The 19,777-nt window shown below is 35.9% G+C and overlaps 1 protein-coding gene across 1 annotated transcript; it reads right to left on the bottom strand.

Moving 5' to 3' along the window:
- Positions 1-12,742: 12,742 nt before the first annotated feature.
- LOC118050915 (glucan endo-1,3-beta-glucosidase 7) lies at positions 12,743-18,346 on the bottom strand. Its single transcript, XM_035061381.2, has 4 exons — positions 18,001-18,346; positions 13,999-14,663; positions 13,584-13,907; positions 12,743-13,100 (listed from the first exon to the last, which is right to left on the bottom strand). Exons 1-4 carry the CDS (start codon positions 18,344-18,346, stop codon positions 12,858-12,860), a joined length of 1,578 nt encoding a protein of 525 aa, XP_034917272.1. The 3' UTR covers positions 12,743-12,857.
- Positions 18,347-19,777: the final 1,431 nt, after the last annotated feature.

Consider the following 19,777-nt stretch of genomic DNA (forward strand, 5'->3'; position numbering starts at 1 on the left):
TAATATTTTGTTTCTGAAATATTAAATGTACCAACCTATGCTTGGGATATTAGAATGTAGTAGACTATGTTAGAATATTAAATTGTGTTGTGTGTGTGTGTGTATATATATATATGAAATTTCGTGTTGAAATTGGCTCTTTTAATTATTAACTTGTGTATGTGATGTAAGATGGAGTTTGGGAATGAATATAGTCCTGAGCATAATCTAGAGTGAGTTATGTAGTTAATTGTACTAAACATGGATGTGATTGTGGATGAGATGTGATTCAAAATGTGTGCAGGTACATTGTCGATAACTTGGGATCTCCCGGTATAGAGGAGACTCTGCCGAAATTTCGGCGAGTAAAAAAAAAAAAAAATTGCTTCATCTACCCTTTATAGGGGGAGAGATTAACGAATAAACTAATAGAAAAATTAGGGTTGTTACACACTCCCCTCGCTGTCTCTTCTTTTTTTCGTTTCCCTAGCCTCTTGCTTTCTCCTTGTTTTACCTGCCTCTCGCTTTTTTCTCTCCTCTTCGTTCCTATGAAGACTTTCACAGTCAAAAAGATGAACCCCTGTTCTCTGTGTTTGTTTTCTTCTCTCTTTTTCTCTTCGGTTTTTTCTGCTCGTATTCTACCTCTCTCTTGTTCTTTCTTTCCTCCTATTTGCGTTTCTTTTCCCCTCCTCTTCCTTTCTTTTTTTTCCCCTTTGCTAGGTCATTAGAGGGGCTTATATATAGTCTAACATATCTCTTTTTAGGAAATATTAAATGCATTAATTCTAGGATGCAAATCCCTACTGATTTGCAGTAAAAAAACACAAAAAGGAAACTGCAATATTCTGATTCTGATTTTGATTTTGTGCTCACGTCTGATTTCTTTCCAGTTTTAAAGGATGGTGTGGCTCTTTTCTTTCCTTCCATAGGGTCAGCTGCTCCTTTTGAAATGAGGCAATAAAAACATGGTCTACAGCTCTCCATTCAAGTGAGAGAAACATGGAAACCAAACAAGAAATTTCAGATAAAAAGGAAAGAAAGAAAACGGCTAGCTGTACAGGTAAACGTGTTTTCTTCAATGTCTTCCTTCGGCAGAATTCCTTTCTATTTTTTATCTTCAATCATCCTCCTTATTTTAGCACCTTTTCCATTTGGTCCTTGGTCCAAAAGGATTCAAATTGGCCTGCAATTGGTCTTCAATCTTATTGCAATTGTGTCCCTGCAAACTCGGGCAAAAAAAATCCTTCTCGCGGCAGGAATCTCTACTTTCACACTAGATATTCAAACAAAAATAACTTAAGCTTCTAATATCAAAATCAAGCAATTCAAAAGCCCAAATTTATCTACGCGTCCAGGACTAGAACTTTGATGAAGGAGTCGAAGTGAGATAAAATCATTTTAGAGAACAAAATCTAGCAGTAACCTAGTTGGTCAAAAAGGATCTCCGGGTCTACTTCAGAAATTGACAATGTCGAGTGTCCTGATATGACTGAGAGTATGAACTAAGAACAAAACTCACAAAATTTGTGATGGAACTAGAGTTTTTTAGTGCAAACTTGGGTCAGTATCCTTCTGTGGTAGAATTCTTTGCCTTCACGTTAGATATTCAAATAGGAATATCTTAAGCTTCTGATATTCAAAATCAAGCTATTCAAAAGCCCAAATTCATCTACGTGTCTAGGACTACAACTTTGATGTAGGAGTCGAAGTGAGATAAAATTGTTTTAGAGAACAAAATCTGGCAATAATCTAGGTTGTCAAAAAGGTTCTTGATTTGACAATGCCGAGCATCCAAATCTGACTGAGAATCTGCCCTAAGAACAATGATCCCTAGGACCTAATAAAGGTGTAGATCAATTTTTCAATATTTCATGAGTGATAGAATATAGCTAGGATGATCAGATATCGTACGAAACAAAATCAGAATCAGAGCCTAAGTTGGAACAAAAAATTGCTACAGCAGCAGAACCATTTTTTTAGTGCAAATTCTGAGGGATTTATCCTACCTTAAAGACTAGATAAAGAAGGAACAAATTTAGCATTATGAAAACTCCTGATCAACCTAAGAAAACCTGACGATTTTGGTAGCAAAGGGGAAGGATAAAAAGAACAGAAAACAACTCAAACAAGGTTTTCAAAAAAATATATTTCTTTCTCTGCTTTTGTCAATCTTCTGGCGAACACGAGCTAAACTCCTACACTCAATTCAAAAGAGGTATACACCGTCTCCAACACGTGGGGTCCAAAATTGAGTAACAACAGATGCCCTCTCAAATCAAATCTATGGTTGTTTTTCAAAATGAATGATATATTTTCAAAATCTCTTAATTATGATATTTATTATAATAAAAACAATAAAATTTATATAAAAATAATATGAATTATAACAAAAAAAAAATAAAAATAATAATAAAAATAATAATATTTATAATACAAATAATAATATTTTTAATATTAATCATCATAAAAATAAAAATATTTATAAACCAAAATAATTGTATTTTTAATACAAATAATAATATTTTTAATATTAAAAGCTCTTATCCCTACATATTTGAGCATTGCTATACCTGAAGGAACATATGCTTGTATTGGTAAATCTCACTTCGTACCTTTTAATTTATGTTCACATATGGTTTGGTTTTGTTTCTAAAATTGAGTTTTGTTGTTTTAGCACTGAGATTGGGATTGGCATGGAAGCACTCGATTGATGTGGGTGTTGGTGTCATAGATGATGATTACAGAGGCCCTGTTGAGATTATTACTCTAATGTTAATACCGAGGTAAAGGTTGGCGATGGAATTGCGCAGTCGATTCTTGAGAAAATTGTAACTCCTGATGTCATGCAAATTGAGGATATGGATGCAACTGAGAGGTGTTGGAGGGTTTGGATCTAATGGTGTTTGAGCTTCCTGTGATTTGTAATGTTTTTTCTTAAATGTTTTTGTTTCTTGGTGTTTAAATTTAGCGAATAGATGGTGGACTAAATAGTAAAAGTTTTGGGTTTGGTAAAGGACTTTCTTTTGTTAATGAAGACACCTGCAACAAGGCTATACATACATATATATATATATATATATATATATATATATATATTTTATAAATGATTTGTTTTTCATGTGTTTTATGGTTTCGTTTCCTTTTTTATCCTTTTATTACCCACCTGTGTAAACCCCGGGAAAAAATAATTATATATATAATAAATAAGTAAAAGTGAAGAAATCCATGCATATGGTTAAATAAAAACAGAAATTCTTGAATATAAATTTCCGAGCGAAATAATTCGAGACATTAGAATAAACCCGGTACTGTTGAGGGTTGGATTTAATTGAAGAGAATAATACACTTAAAGGAAAAGGGGGGCCTCATTGCAAATAAGGGAAAATATAAATACTCTCTCCTCATGAAAAAAAAAATCTATGGAACCATAAGGAGACAAGATACGAGTTTTATACCCATTCTTGAGAAATCAAGAGAGAAACACAAAAATTTCAAGAACCCATCCATGATTAAGAGCTTATAGATGGGATAAACACTTGAGAGAAAAGGATTACCAAGAAATTGAAGAAGAAGAAAAGAAAGGAGGGAGTTGAAAATCTTCAACTAGTTGAAGATCAAAATCTTAATTTGTACCGGGTAAGGTATTTTAAACATGATCTTAAAAAACTTTATTTTTTAATTCGATAAAGAATTGATGCCATGATATTGAATCATAGGTTAGGGTTCTAAGACATAAATTGGGGAAAAAGTACTTATTATTGAGATTAAGTTCATCCATGTGTGTGGTATGTAGTTTATGAAAGTATTGTGTAAAGGGGAGGGGGATACGAATCTGGACAGACTTGTCTCCTAACTTTCGATGAGATTTTGGGTAGGAGGATGAGGGGATTAGGATCGGGTTTCTCATAGAAATGGTAGATTTGAATGTTAGCTAACCAAGGAAACTGGTCTTGCTCAATTTGGAGATGTAGAGCTCCATTTATGGGTTACCAACTGAGACTGAGTCGTAACTGATTATGGAGGGCAATAGGACTAAGTAGTTAATGAGCAATTTTGACCATCTTGGAGGCAAAACTGGGTTCTCCTCCCTTCAAAGAAGTCGTAGCTTCATGTCTTAGCTTTCTAACGATATTAATCTCACTTAAAATGAAGTTTTAGAACTTTAGATATAGTTCAAAATCTGGTGAGTGTTTGGCAGTAATAGTTGAAAAATTGGACAGTAACAGTTGAAAATTAGACAGTAACGGTTGGACAGTAACAGTTGAAAATTGGACAGTAACAATTCAAAGTTATACAGTAACAATAGACTTTTACGTGAACACTATATATAAGAATATAAAAGAATTGTGTCAAACGAACACTTGCATATTGAGATACTAACTCTAAAAATATACATGATATATGTATGTATGATATTATGAGGAAATGAACATGCATAAAAAGTAACATATGAGTAATGGATGAATATGGATTCTCTATAATATCAACTTAAAGGAATCATAACGAAAAACTTCATTATGATTCAGGAGGAACAACCAGGATTGGATCTTCTATTAGGGGAGGTCGTGAGACAAGCGAAGCAGATGCGTGATTTTCCTCCTATTTGCACTTATACAATTTAAAATTCTTCTGGTGAAAGCAATTACAATAAATGTCATGTTCAATGTAAATAAGTCTAGCATAAATACAAGATTAGCTTCGGCTAATGGCATCCGTGATAGGATTGTCGGGATATGAATTACAAGATTAGCTTCGACTAATGGCATCTGTGATAGGATTGCTGAGAAATGAATTACAAGATTAAACTTTACAAGGTCACCCAGTTCATGCAAGTAAATTAGAGTATTCAAATTAAGAGTATACAAATGAGTGTTAATTGGGTTTAAAAGACTTACAAGCAAATATAAGTTCTCTTTTAGAATTCTTATGGATCCGATAGAAAGTTAATACTTCATTTGTACTCATTACATGAGCATATATATATATATATTCTTTATCAATATAATGGTATGTTTATTTATGTATCATGTCCTTCAAATATCCAGAAAAATCATTAGTTTAGGACTCTACTTTGTGAAACTTATGTAAATATTCAACTTAAAACAAAAGGGAATTAATGTGTTTATGTAGTATACTTTTGTGTAAACCTTGATGTATCTACAAAGGTTCAACTTAGCATGTAGTATTTTAGTTATCTTGTAATTAACCCTTTTGAAATATTTAAGAACACTTCTTATATTGTAAATACTTTCTTTGCGTGTTAGTATTCATTTTCTTTTAAATTTTATTTTTTTTGATCAAATGTAAGAAGTATATAGATCAAAAATGTTTTGCAAGACAAGCTTGCGGTACAGGCTGGCTGGAAACCAGCAAAACAACTGGATATAAAACCAGGCAAAGGGGACAGATTCCCTTGAGCAGGCCAGAGCAAGACAAGCTTGCAAATAAAAAGTAATACAACGCTAAGGGAACAAACTCCCTTGAATACAGGAAAATATACATAAACATGGACAGCTCCCATGTAAGCAAAGTTGAAATATTTAAGCCGCACAGGGCAGCTGCACAAGCGCTGCTGAAAAGCAGCAAGCCGAGACAAAGAATCATCAACAGCTTTAAGAAACATAAAAAGTGAAACTCTGGGCAGGAAATGCCGGAGCCAGGAACAGTCAGGCTGAAGCCAAGAGCAGTCAATCCGATGAGCACAAGAGGAAGCCATAAAGCCTCGCAAAAGAATAATGACGCCAGATGATTGGATTCAAGCCACCAGATTGGAACTAACAGCTACCATGTGAAGCCAAGCTACCATGAGAAGCCCCCACGTGGTAAGAGATCACAGGCAGCAGCATCAACGAGGTAAGGAAATCATAGGCAGACATGAATGCTTATCATGGGGGAAAGAATAACTATCTGCCACCCATAGGACACAATTATCAGCACCAGCTATGTATAGGAAACAAAAGCAACTAACGGCTGGAGCAGCAAGCAAACAAGGCCCCGATCAAGAGGGGGCAGAGCCCTTTAATCATCACGCTTAGAGAATAGAGTAGAGCCACTCAGAAGCTCCCACACATTAAAATGAAAAATCATGCAGAGGCTGGAAAATAAACCCCTGCATGCCCAAGCCACGTATTATCTCCCACCAGCTCAGCAACGGGAGACAGCCAAGAAGCGGACAGCTGCTCCACCCATGTAGAAATTTTCTTTTCTTTTAAAATTTTATGATATGATGTGTTGGACTATGTTCATATTGAACTTACTCATAGGATATGTATATTGTGTGGATTGTATGAGGTGTGGAATTATGAGTTTTGATATAAGGTCCGGAATTATGGGACCTTATGATGATGGGTTGATTGAGTAAATTGATAGTAGTCGATAACTTGGGATGTCTTAAATGCAAACGAAACTCTGCAAAAAAAAATTTTGGAAATGAAAAAAAAAAGTATCCTCAAATAAAGTGGATATGTTGGGATCTTTTAACATTGATTGAGTCGTACACTTCAGACTGTTACAGTTGGTATCAGAGCCCTGGTATAGGTTATGGTAAGAAATAAAAAGAGGTTGTTGATGTTCATTAATTTATTGCAGGATGGTACGTACCCATCAAGAGATTAGAACAGATTTATCCTCTGTAAGGAGGGGGAATAGAGATATAGACTTTTCTGAGGGGTAAGAACAGAGCCCTTTGGAAGATACTACTTCACATGCACCGGTGGTATCGACTCAAGCAGGGCATGAAGAATCGACGGGGCCTCAAATTAGATAGACACCAAGGCAAACTGGGGATGTTTGACCGACCATTTCAGCCCCATGGGAACGAATAAAGGAGCCCCCTCAGACTACACCTGCAGGGCCATCTGTTTCTTATATTGATCCAATGTTCCTAACCCAGTTAGTCAAAGTAGTAATGGAAGGTATGGCTAATGCTGCCACTCCTATGCCAGCACCCCCACCTGCACCCATCATACCAACCATTTCAGAAGTAGCTACAACTATTAATGACATAGTACAACTAGTTCATTTGGTGAAAAGTATGAGAGAAATGGGTTGTGAACCCTACTTAGGTGAACAAAATGTTGAAGTGGCGGGAAGGTGGATTAGAAAGGTGGAAAAAACCATGATCCAAATTAAGATACCACATGATCTATGGGTAGATTGCGCTACTCAATTACTATTAGACGGTGCTATGACTTGGTGGGAGACAATTCAGTTGAGGAGGGCTATAGAAACCTTATCTTGGGATGATTTCAAGATAGAGTTTGAGAATCAATATTACTCCAAATATCATCGAAAGATGAAGGAACATGAATTCTTAGCCATGAGATAGGAGGGAATGTCAGTACTTGAGTATGAGAGACGATTTCATGACCTCTCACTATTCACACCACATTATGTCCCATCAAAACAAAACATGATAGAAAAGTTAAAGGATGGCTTCAGACAAGAATTGAAGCAGGGTTTGATTGCTTTGCAATTCAGGATAGGAATGGAATTGATTGAAGTAGCACAGGCCTTGAAGACTTGTATGGAAGAAGGCCAACAGAGTCATAGGGTGCACGAAAATGAAAGGATATTGAACTTTTAGGCAGACCACCGCTTCTAAAGAAAGGTAGAGGCGAATAGTTACTTCAATTCAAAAAGAAAAGGGGGACGTCAACTAGCTTCCGACAGGATATCGGTGGGAGGTTGTGAAGTGGTCAAACCATTCCAGGGCTATAGCTACAAGAGGGCATAATGATCAGAAGGAAATTGGCTACCCTCGATGTGCCCAGTGTGAACAAAGACACCCCGGGAGTTGTATGGTTTCTCCTGGATGATGCTATATATGTCGTGGAGAAGGTCATAAGTGGAAAACCTGTTAGTACTTGGGAAGATGATGTCATCACTGTGGTGAGAAGGGTCACTTTAAAAGGGAATGCCCCCAGTTAAACACTGAACAGCCTTAGAGACATAAGCAGCAAATTCAGAGTCATCAGCAGTCTATCACAGTAAACAGACCGGGAAGGTCAACTCAGTTATAAGCTAACTCAAATAAGGGACGACTCAGAGTGCAAACTGAAAGGGATCAATGAAGGGTTTTCCATATGACCCAGAAGGATGTCAAATCAGCATCAGATGTGGTGGCAAGTATGCTGCAAATGAATGACTATCAAATGCATGTTTTGTTTGATTCTAGTGCCACTCGCTCTTTTATAACAAATAAAAATGTAACCAACTTGAGTAAGGAAACAAAAAGGGTAGAGAAAGGATTTATTATTAGGACACCTTTGGGTGAAACTATGGAAACAAATGTTGTATTTGAAGGGGTGGGAATTAACATGAATGGGTGTGAACTAAAAGCAGATTTAATACCCCTAGAATTAAGTGATTTTGATATAATTCTAGGTATGAATTGGTTGGGAAAAAATAAGGCTCATCTAGACTACTTTACAAAAACAGTAACCTTCCAAGGGGCTAAGGGTGAAACAATGGTCTTTAAAGGGGGAATTTCCAACTTTACAAATATGATCTCGGGTATGGTTGCGAGAAAACTACTAAAGAAAGGTTGTATAACATACCTTGCCTATGTGATAAATTCGGAAAAAGGGTAAAATAGGAATGTCTGACATTCCAATTGTGAGGGAATTTCCGAATATATTTCTGGAAGAATTGCCAGGACTACCCTTAGAAAGAGAAGTTGAAGTCACCATAGATATATTGCCTGGGGTGTTTCCTATAGCCCAACCACTGTACAGAATGGCCCCAAAAGAATTGGATGAGTTGAAAATTCAATTGCTAGAGGTTTTAGACAAAGGGTTTATGCGACAAAGCAACTCACCTTGGGGGGCACCTGTATTATTTGTGAAGAAGAAAGATAGAACGTTGAGGCTTTGCATAGATTACCATTAGCTGAATAAAGTGACGGTAAAGAATGGATATCCACTTTCACGGATAGATGATTTGTTCGATCAGTTGAAGGGTGCCAAAGTATTCTCAAAGATTGATTTAAGATCTGGATACTACCAAATGCGAATCAAGGGGCAAGATGTGCCGAAAACTGCCTTCAGAACTCGCTACAGACACTTTGAGTTCTTGGTGCTACCCTTTGGATTAACTAATGCTCCAGCACTTTTTATGGATTTAATGAATCGAGTATTCCAACCATACAAGATTAGCTTCGGCTAATGGTATCCTTGATAGGATTGCCAGGAAATGAATCACAAGATTAAACTTTGCAAGGTCACCAAGTTCATGCAAGTAAATTAGAGTATTCAAATTAAGAGTATACAAATGAGTGTTAATTGGGTTTAAAAGACTTACAAGAAAAATATAAGTTCTCTGTTAAAATTCTTATGGATCCAATAGAAAGTTAATACTTCATTTGTATTCATTACATGAGCATATATATATTCTTTATCAATATAATGGTATGTTTATTTATGTATCATGTCCTTCAAATATCCAGAAAGATAATTAGTTTAGGACTCTACTTTGTGAAACTTATGTAAATATTTAACTTAAAACAAAAGGGAATTAATGTGTTTATGTAGTATACTTTTGTGTAAACCTTGATGTATTTACAAAGGTTCAGCTCAGCATGTAGTATTTTAGTTATCTTGTAATTAACCCTTTTGAAATATTTAAGAACACTTCTTATATTGTAAATACTTTCTTTGCGTGTTAATATTCCTTTTCTTTTAAATTTTATGATATGATGTGTTGGACTATGTTCATATTGAACTTACTCATAGGATATATATATATATTGTGTGGATTGTATGAGGTGTGGAATTATGAGGTTTGATATAAGATCTGGAATTATGGGACCTTGTGATGATGGGTTGATTGAGTGAATTGATAGTAGTCAATAACTTGAGATGCCCTAAATGCAAACGAAATTCTACCAAAATGTTTTTTGGAAAGGAAAAAAAAAAATTTACCCTCAAATAAAGAGGATATGTTGGGATCTTTAAACATTGATCGAGTTGTACACTTCGGACTGTTACAACCTGAAACAAGGGTATATGTATTTTATTATTGTTTGCATTAATCAAATCACACAATCTTGCTGCATAACCTCAAGCATTACTCAGTTGTAAGAAACTTGACCGACTAATTTCACAAATACATGGAGGATAAGTCGTTCTAGCAAAAAATAATGTATGAACATTTCTTTGCAAGCTTACATGCACACACACACACACACACACACACTGAATCTCCCTAATTGACTAGTAAAAAGATGATGGCTTCACCACTTTAAGTGAGAAAGAGAATGGCATAATGCACCTATCACCTCTAAAAGGCTCTGAACATAGGTGCTCACTAGGGAAAGTGCAAGCATTATAGCCTATAGTACAGAAATAAAAGAACATTACACAGTTGTAGTTTATGCGCAAATACAATAACATGAAGAGGGATTAGTAAAACCAAGAAGGAAGGGTTTTGAGAGAACTTGCTGGGTTGTTGGAAGAGAAAATGGCTGATTGTGAGAAATCACAGTTCAAAAGATTTTTATTAGAAGTTGGATAGAAGAGATTCATGGCATAAGAGATGCTATTGTGTTCAGTTCAAAGCAAGCCCCACCTGGTTGGATCGTATCACGATCAATCCCTAGTCCACAAGCAAAATCCAAATTGGCCTATAACTATGCATCTGATACACCAGACTTGGGCACACATCATGTTGATTTGTTTGTTAGGCTTTGGAGATGGTGTTGCTAGAGTTTTTGGTTTAGTTGGAGTCTTAAAAGCATAATAGATCATGTTAATAATTTTTTTTTTTATAGTAATCGAGAATATTATAAATAATACATCCCCATTAAGAAGATGAGGGCTGCAAGATAAGGAAGATTACAGGGGGGAATTAAAAAACGTAAAGAGAGTGAGGAATTTATAGCCTTGACTAATTAGTCCAGTTCATGATACATTCAGGATTTCTATAAAGATCGAAGCCTGTATAGTTGAAATTTTTAATAGAGGACTTCAACCAAAAGGCCAACTAATGAAAGGTGAGGTCAAAAATCACATCTTAGTCTGGAGTTTTGGAGTCAAAGATCATATGGTTGCGCGCTATCCAAATTGACCAGTATAATCCTTTACAAAGAAGGGTAATTGCATGACGCTAAAATTTTCCTTTTACCAAGCCAGACCATTCCTGAAGGTTATGATTCGGGTCTTTTGGCAGGTAGCCTACACACCCAAACCAACCAAAGAGTCTACCTTATAGAGACCATGATGTAGGACAAAGATGGAATAGATGATGTATAGTCTCAATCTCCTTACTACAGAAAGGACAAAGAGCTTCCTTATAATTGATGATTCTCCTCTCAACTAAGAAACCTTTTGTGCAGATACTGCTGTTTAGAAGAGGCCATATGAAAACATCTATTTTTGGAGGCGCAAACCCTTTCCAAAGCAGAGTAGGGGAGTGAAGATTTGTTGAAACATTATAACCATAAAAAAGATGGCACCCTGAGGAGACTACGTAAATGTTGGAACTGTAGGATTTCCAAATCTTGTTGTCTTCACCATCAGAGAAGACTAGACCACATTCCACATCTACTATCAAAGGGGTCTTCTCCAAGAAAGATTGATGGAGTTATCAGTTGGGTTATGAACTTTTGCAATGTTTAATGATTGCTGCAAGGAGAGGTTGTAAAGCCTAGGAAACATGAACTGGAGAGGGGTTGCGTAGCCTAGCCAGGAATCAGACCAGAACCTGATGTTTCTCCAATCACCCATCTTGAACCCGACATTGGATTAGAGGGAAGCGGCTATGCTGTGATTTAAGGAAATTGCAGATACCATGCCACGCCAAGTTGGAGATAAAGAACCTGCAAACACCAGGAAGGCCATTTGCAAAATGTGGTCGGTACTTCCGTAGGATAATTTCTTGCGAACCTCCTACCGCTACTTTATCAAGGTTCCAAAGCCATTTAAACATCAAAGCTAGATTTTTGTTGTGAATCAAACCCAGCCCGAGACCTCCAACGGGCTTCCTCTTAATTACCTTGTGCCAAGCAACCTTACAGATACCATGTCAATTTGAGGTGCCCTTCCAGAGAAAACAACGGTTGATGGAGGATATAGCTTTTGTAATGCCCTTTGCCATTGTAAAAACAGACATGTAGTATAGAGGTAGAGAGTTTAAAACAGACATGTAAAAACAGGCATGTAGTATCCACCCAACCATGCTAAGAAACTTCCCTTTCCATTTGTTTAACTTTGCTATGATTGTGGACAATACTGGTTTCCAAGTGGAGAGCCTATTTGGGTTAGCACCAAGAGGCAACCCAAGGTATCTGATTGGGAAGGTTTCATTGCGACAGAAAATTGTGTTAGCCAGACCTGAAATGATCTCAAACCAGCGTAGGATCCTCTTGCCATGCAGAAGAGAGTATAAACTATTGTTACAACGGAGATGAACCGAAAGAAATAGTGGCAACATGGAAGGCATGGATAGGAACTATAAAAGAGGCATCATGTAAAAATATTCACAATTCCGCCAACGAAATCTACCAAAATTGAGGTTTCTGATACTCGTAAGGATCACATTTCTACCAAATGAGCCAGTTGGTCCAGATATAAAATATATAAAGAAGTCACAATGCCTAATACGGCATTACCTTTCCCCATCCCATTGGATTGGGAACTGAGTGCACCGTAAAACTGTAAATCAAGCTAGCTCGTAAACTTAATTTTTCTTTTCTTTTGTCTTTGGTTAAATTGTTTTTTTAATAAAAAGATTAATAATAATACTCAACCAACAAATATCTCTTCAATTGATTTTCCAATTATTTTTTAATTTACTCCTAAACAATAGATTCGATGGAGAAACTTATAAAATAGAGAGAAAAACCTTAACCCATCTTCATCATCTCTTTACAACTTCTTATTCTAAGTTTGCAAGTCATAAAAGAAAAGGCAAATTAAAGAAAGTCCCACAAACCCATACAACAAATCTAAATTGAAAATCCTAATTAAATATACTTTGTTGCTGCCGCTGCTGATGCTGATAATGCTCGTGCAATTACACGTGCAATTGCACGTGCTCGTGCTCATGCTCATGCTGCTGTTATTGTTGCTGGTGTTGGTGGCTGCTGCTATTAGCGGTTGTGATGCTGCTGCCAGTGACCGGGTCTGTTTCAATAAATTAAATGAGTTTTTGCAGGTGAAATATGAAAGAATATTTTGGATTTATTTGTCTAAAAATGATGATTCCATGTATTTCAAATATTGTTGATAAAGATGTTAGATTAAAAAATTGAATATTTCATTCTTCCTTTTTTTTTCATTATTAATAGAGACATAGAGAGCGATTAAAAAAATTTGTGTTTTTCTTTTCTTGTTAATTTCCTAACAGAACAAGCCTATTCCAAAAATCATAATGTTTAGGATCGAAAATCAGGATTTTTTTTGTTCAGAAGTTAAGATCAAGCGGCCGTTTTTTATTACAATTTGTCCATTCTGTTAACAAACAAAATGCGTAGTGATGTTTTAAAACCCATCTTCGCAACCAAACACAGAAATTTAAATGCCAAATCAAAGGAAAGCTCAGGAATAGAACACTTGGCTGTTGAAAACTCGAAATACCAATGAAATGCACGTAAATTTTGTTCTTACCTGGCTACTTGTAGAGAGTCCAGCATCATAAACCATGGTGAGATCAGTCTTGAAAAGTCCAAATGATCGCTCAGAACCAGGTCCAGGTTTCGAGTCTCCGTCATAAAGAGCAAAGAGGAATGTATCCACTGATTTTCCTGGCATGAGTGGAGTGCCCACCATCGATCGAAGGTGTGCAATCAAATTGCCATTGTAAGCCTTGGCATTCTCAATGCTTGGCCCTACGTCGTTGTCATCTCTTTTAAATGGCCATCCAGTCTCAGCCACCACAATCTCAACATTCTTAAATCCCATAGAATTCAGTGCAGAATAAACTGCATCCACCTGCAATTGATTAAACCACTTGTCAGTAGCATTTTTATTCGATCATCTAGTGATACAAAGCTTTCGCACTTGCAATTAGATTTACTCTCACCTGAGCATCGAACATGTTCATGTACTTGATCTTAGTGTTTCCATCCATTCGTCCTGCATTCGGCTGGAAAAGGCAAAAAGCAAGAGTCTCAGGCCTTGTATCGCTTCTGTAGGCAAAGTAAGGGTAGGGATTGATTGCGAAAGGCGAACCAGTCGCACTATTAAACTCCAACAAGCCCTTCATCAGATCCCCATAACTTGGATCAAAGCTTCCAGAAGAAGGTGGCTCAGACTGCTTAAGCACTCCCATCGAATGAACTGTGGTGACCTTAATCTTACCCCCGAGCGATGCATCATTTAGAGCATTCTGTACATTTTGCATTGCTGGTAAGAGCTTGTTCATGAGATTCTGGTCATTGGAAGTCATGACCTCGTTGCCAACAGTGATGAGGATGATATTGCTAGCTGGATAGAAGGGAAGCACGTTTGTGTTGATCCAGGTCTTGGCAAAATTGGGATCAGAGGCTAGTCCTGGAATGTCACCATTTGCAGTGCCGATAACAATTCCAATTCCGGTGTTGGCTAAGGCTTTGATTATGGCGGGGTCCGATCCATATAATCGGACCTTTTGGATTGAAGTGGATTGAAGAAGCTTTGCGGTGGATGGTGGTGGTGGAAGGTTGTCCTCAAGTTGGCCATAATTTATACCGATGAATGATTGCGAGTCTGCACAAAAAGCAGCAAAAATTAAAGCAGATGATCCAACATCAATTTTTAAACGACAAAACAGACTGAAATGAAGACAGCTCAATTAAAATAGAAAGAGACGCAAACTTGCTTGCGATTTTTACAGTCTGTAAGGAGGAAAGGAGAAGGAAAGCAACAGCATAAGGAAGCACCACCATGGCTCAGGAGGAGCGGTTTCTATTCTGCATTATTTGAAACTGGAGTGGGCATTAAATATAGAATATGCTACAAGTCGAGGGCAGAAGCGTAAAGATGACTTAGGATGTATTATTGTTATAGAATATGGGTGGTGAAACTTCAAATAGAAACCAATTACGATGAACTAGTTTGGTGGCCATAACTACGCCGTGGATTCACCTTTTAAACTATTAAAAAAATATAAAATGTAAAAGCATTATAAAAGCATTAAGTTTAACTGGAATGTCAAACCCAATAATAATATTTTATAATATTAATAATAATATTTCATTTATTTGCTAAATTTTTTTCTTTTTTTCATCTTTAAAAAAAATTATGGTTTTTCTTTGATAGTGATAATAGTTTTTTAAAAATTTATTAATGATAACGATAATAATAATAAAATTATTATTAATTTAACACTTCAAATCAAATCTATGGTTGTTTTTCAATATTGATAATAATATTTTTTCAAAATTATTTATTATTTTATTAATAATATTAATTATAATAAAAATAATTATATTTATAACACAAGTAATACTATTTTTAATATTAATACTTTTAATTATAATAAAAATAATAATATTTATAACAATAATAATAATAATAATTTTTATATTAATACATTTAATTATAATAAAAATAATTATATTTAGAAACCTAAGATCCAAGAATCATGGGTCTTGATACAACACCCATTAGCCTTGGGTACTGATATCATATCTAAGTGCTTTGGGTCCTGACTGAGCCCAAGGGAACTAGGTCCCGACGCAGGACCCATTAGCCTTGGGTACCGACACCAAACCCTAGTGCTTTGGGTCTTGACACAACCCAAGAAAATTGGATCCTGACGCAGCATCAATAATGTTGGGTTAGGCAAGTCCTCATGGGGCAGGACCCAATATTGGATCGATCCAGTGGCAGCTAGACCCAAATTTATTTTGGCTCGGTTCGATTTGGTTATTTCAGAATAAAAACAAGTTCAAATTGAACAGTTTTGGTTCGGTTTGATTTGGCTCGTTTCTTTCCGGTTTTGGATCGGTTTTTTTCGGTTTGGGTTCGATTTAGTTTTTTCAGTTATTTTAATAGTGCCTTTTTAGTCGTTATAATTTTTATTTATTTCATGTGATTTTTTTGAGTTGATGATATCTTATATTTATATATTCTTCGCAGGTAATTGTCGGAACTTGATCCAAGGCAAAGTTGATGAGAAAAAGTTTAAATTTATAGCATAAAAACATATTTAAAAGAAAAGAGACCAAACATAAAAAAAAATAGAATGGCTTTTCTAGAATTGATGCGAAAATATACTTTAGCATAGTAATTTAGTCAAACCAAACTGATTAATTATTCTGTTCATTAAACTTTTTTGTTGCCTTGGTTAATTTTTATAAAATGAACTCAAATCGATTGGAAAGTTGTGGAACGATGACAAACACTTCAAAGCTAGCTTGTTAACGTATAGTTCCTCCAGCCCGAACAACTAACACTAAGCATTGTCAAAACCATTGCATCTGAACCTACTAATAAACATGCACAATTTTCCTTTATCTGATCCTACACAACGTAGATGACGTTGAAATAAACCGCGACCTCTAGATTTAGAAACGTGTGCTAACAAAGTACGCAACAACACAAAATTATTATCATATTAATCAAATAAATATATTGAACAATGACGCACCAAAAATATAAATCCAAATTAGAGGTCATTTTCATCCACATGCTAATAAATTGGCTCTACCACATACTATAAAAGACAAGCCATTATAAAAATAAAAATAATAATTAATGTTTAACTATCATTTTTATTAAATTCAGTCTAACTTGGTATGTTAATTTGTCATCTTAGTTGAAACTATAAAAGCAGAGAATTAAAAAAAAACCAACATTATTCTACATAAAAATAATAGAGTTAAATTCTTACCTTCGAAGACGGTTTATATATATATATATATACACAAATCAAAGCTCAAACCAATTTTCAGAAGTTTACATAGCAATTTGATCTATGGATTTCACACCAATAACCCTTCGCGAGTCTCAAAAAAGAGGAACCTTCTCGTCTTCTCCGTTACACTTGTAGGATTGAAGGGTGGAGAATGCTTTTCAGTTTTCAATACTTCTTTTCAACATGAACTTGGCCCCTGACGATCTACATACAGGATTTCAACGTCATCTACGTTGTGCCCACGTATGAGTAGGTTCAGATAAAGGAAAATTGTGCATGTTTATTTCTACATAGAAGCTTTGAACCTTGGAAGGATAACTTGTCTTCAAAGAATTTATAAGCAGATGCAATTGTTGTGACAATGCTTAGTGTTAGTTGTTAGGGCTGGAGGAACTATACGTTAACAAGCTAGCTTTCAAGTGTTTGTCGTCGCACCATAACTTTTGTTAATGCACTACTAAAAAATGTAGTAATTAGCAACGGACTACTCCGTTGCAAAATACACTAAAATCCGTTGTTAAAACAATTTAGCAACGGAATCAGCAACGTCAAAAATCGGATGCAGATTTGTCGTTGCTGATTTCGCAGCAACGGATAATCCGTTGCTTACAAATAGCAACAGATAATCCGTTGCTAACTGTAAGCAACGGATTCTCCGTTGCTCATTTGAGCGACGGATAAATCCATTGCTATTTTTTGAATCAGCAGCGGATTCTCCGTTGCTGATTCATGCATTCACCAATGGAGAATCCGTTGGTGATTATATTATTTTTTATTAAATTAATTTTTATTTATTTATTAAAATGACTTTTAATTTATTTATTTAATTATTTATGGATATTTTAAAAGTTGTAGAATATATATAACCAACATAAATTAATATTAAAAATAATTATATAATTAATAAAAAATAGAATATAAATAATATTCATATTATAAAAATTTAGTTAAACTTGTATTAATACAATTAAGTTCAAATACAATAATAAAAAAAAAACAACAAAAGATACAATCATGGTGCTGGTTGCGAAGACGAACCATGATATTGTGGATTGATACAAGATTGATCAGGATATAAAGGTCGAGGTGTAGGTTGATAAATTGGTTGAGATGTGGGACCCATAGGTGTCATTATCTAAGGAGCCATATGTGGCGGTATTGATGGAGTCAAAGGTGGTGGCATACCTTGATCAATATTTGATGTCCCACCATGGTATCCAAGATTGTTCACAAGATATTCTTTCATGGAATCCATCTGCCGTTTCATTTCAAGAATAAAATCATCTTTTTTCTTTATCTCCTCTTCTTTATCCTTTATCTCCTTTTGCAATGCTCGATACGATGAACTGGGATATGATGACTCCACCGAGTAGGAATGTGATGAAGAGCTTGTACTAACTATAGATTTTGGCATACGAGGTGTACCATATTCCCTACCCTTTGTAACTCCTCCTGAAGCCACACACCAAGCTGCTCCATCAAATGAAGTATGATTTTCCCGATCAGTTCCATACTTTGAAATCATCTCCATTTTATAATTTTCCTACAAATAAAATACATGCAACAATAAATTAATTTGAATGTTAAATAATACTTAAGTTATATTAAGAAATAATCAAATAAAAATACATACAACCACTTTTTTAGACTTGTTGTCAATGAAGCTACCAGACTGCTTAGTACTTTGATACAAAGCTGAAAAGACATCATCTGTAAACACCCAAATGAAAATATAATATTTAGAGAGAGAGAGATGATGATGAATACAGTTTTCGCTGCCGATGCAGAAATCGGCAGCGACACAGTTTTCGCTGCCGATTCTGGATTTGGCAGCAGCGCAGTTTCGCTGTCGATGCAGAAATCGGCAGCGACGCAGTTTTCGCTGCCGATGCAGAAATCGGCAGCGACGCAGTTTCCGCTGCCGATTCTGGATTTGGCAGCGACGCGGATTTGGCTGCCGATGCAGAAATCGACAGCGACGCGGATTTCGCTGCCGATGCAGAAATCGGCAGCGATGCCGTTTTCGCTGCCGATTTCTCAATCAGCAGTGACGCAAAGCTGGGAGGGAGGGGTAAAAACTGGTTTTAGATAAACCAAACAAGGATAAGGATACACCTAAACCAACCCCCAAACAACCCATTTCATTTGATGGGTAGTATAAATACAAAGAGGGGAGAGAGAAGGACCCATCTTCTTCCCAAACCAGCAGCTGCATGCATTCTTCCCTTCCCCTTTCACAACAGAAACGTGAATCAAACTAGTAGAGATTAACTTGTGAGCTTGTGAGGGAAAGATGAGATCTTGAGAGAGGAGTGGGCAGCTGCATAGAGGAGAGGAAAAAGAGAGCTGGAAAACGTGAGAGGAAGAAGAAGGAGGAGGACCAGCAGCTGAAGATAAAAGAATAGTGTCAAACCTTCCTCAAACTTAGTAAAATTAAGGAGGTATGGGTCATGAAACTCCCTTTCCTCTCCCCCTTAAGATCAAAAACGAAAATGAAGAAGAAAAACCCTAAGAAAAATTGATCTAAGACCTAAGCTAGCTATGAGGGAAACTGAAATTAACTAGGAGAACTAGCAAACAGAAGTGAAATAAAGTCAATTTCAGAACATCTAACAATTATGGTAGAAGGCTGGCTTTAACTATGGGGTAGGCCAGCATGCATGTGTGTGTGTGTTCTGCTGAAATTTAATGCTTTCTGCTGTGATATTGCTGCTGGAATTAATGTGTTTTTCTGTGATGGTTGTTGCTGAAATTTAATGTTTTCTGCTGTGATGTTGCTGCTGGAATTAATATGTTATGCTGTGATGATTGTTGCTGAAATTAATGGGTTTTGTTGTGATAATTGTTGCTGAAATTAATGTGTTTTGCTGTGATGTTGTTGCTGAAATTTAATGTGTTCTGCTGTGATGTTGTTGCTGGAATTTTTGTTGAAGAACTATGTGCTGAAATTGATGGTTCCGAA

This window comes from Populus alba, chromosome 14, assembly GCF_005239225.2.
Source record: "Populus alba chromosome 14, ASM523922v2, whole genome shotgun sequence".
Taxonomy (NCBI): Eukaryota; Viridiplantae; Streptophyta; class Magnoliopsida; order Malpighiales; family Salicaceae; genus Populus; species Populus alba.

Bases quoted from the DNA above. Each gene is read 5' to 3' on its own strand.
- LOC118050915 (XM_035061381.2), bottom strand. From the start codon at position 18,346: ATGGAGATGATTTCAAAGTATGGAACTGATCGGGAAAATCATACTTCA. The intron at 14,664-18,000 runs GTATGCCACCAC...CTTTTTGTGCAG, and splicing joins GACATCAAATATTGATCAAG to ACTCGCAATCATTCATCGGT. The intron at 13,908-13,998 runs GTGAGAGTAAAT...AATCAATTGCAG, and splicing joins TGAACATGTTCGATGCTCAG to GTGGATGCAGTTTATTCTGC.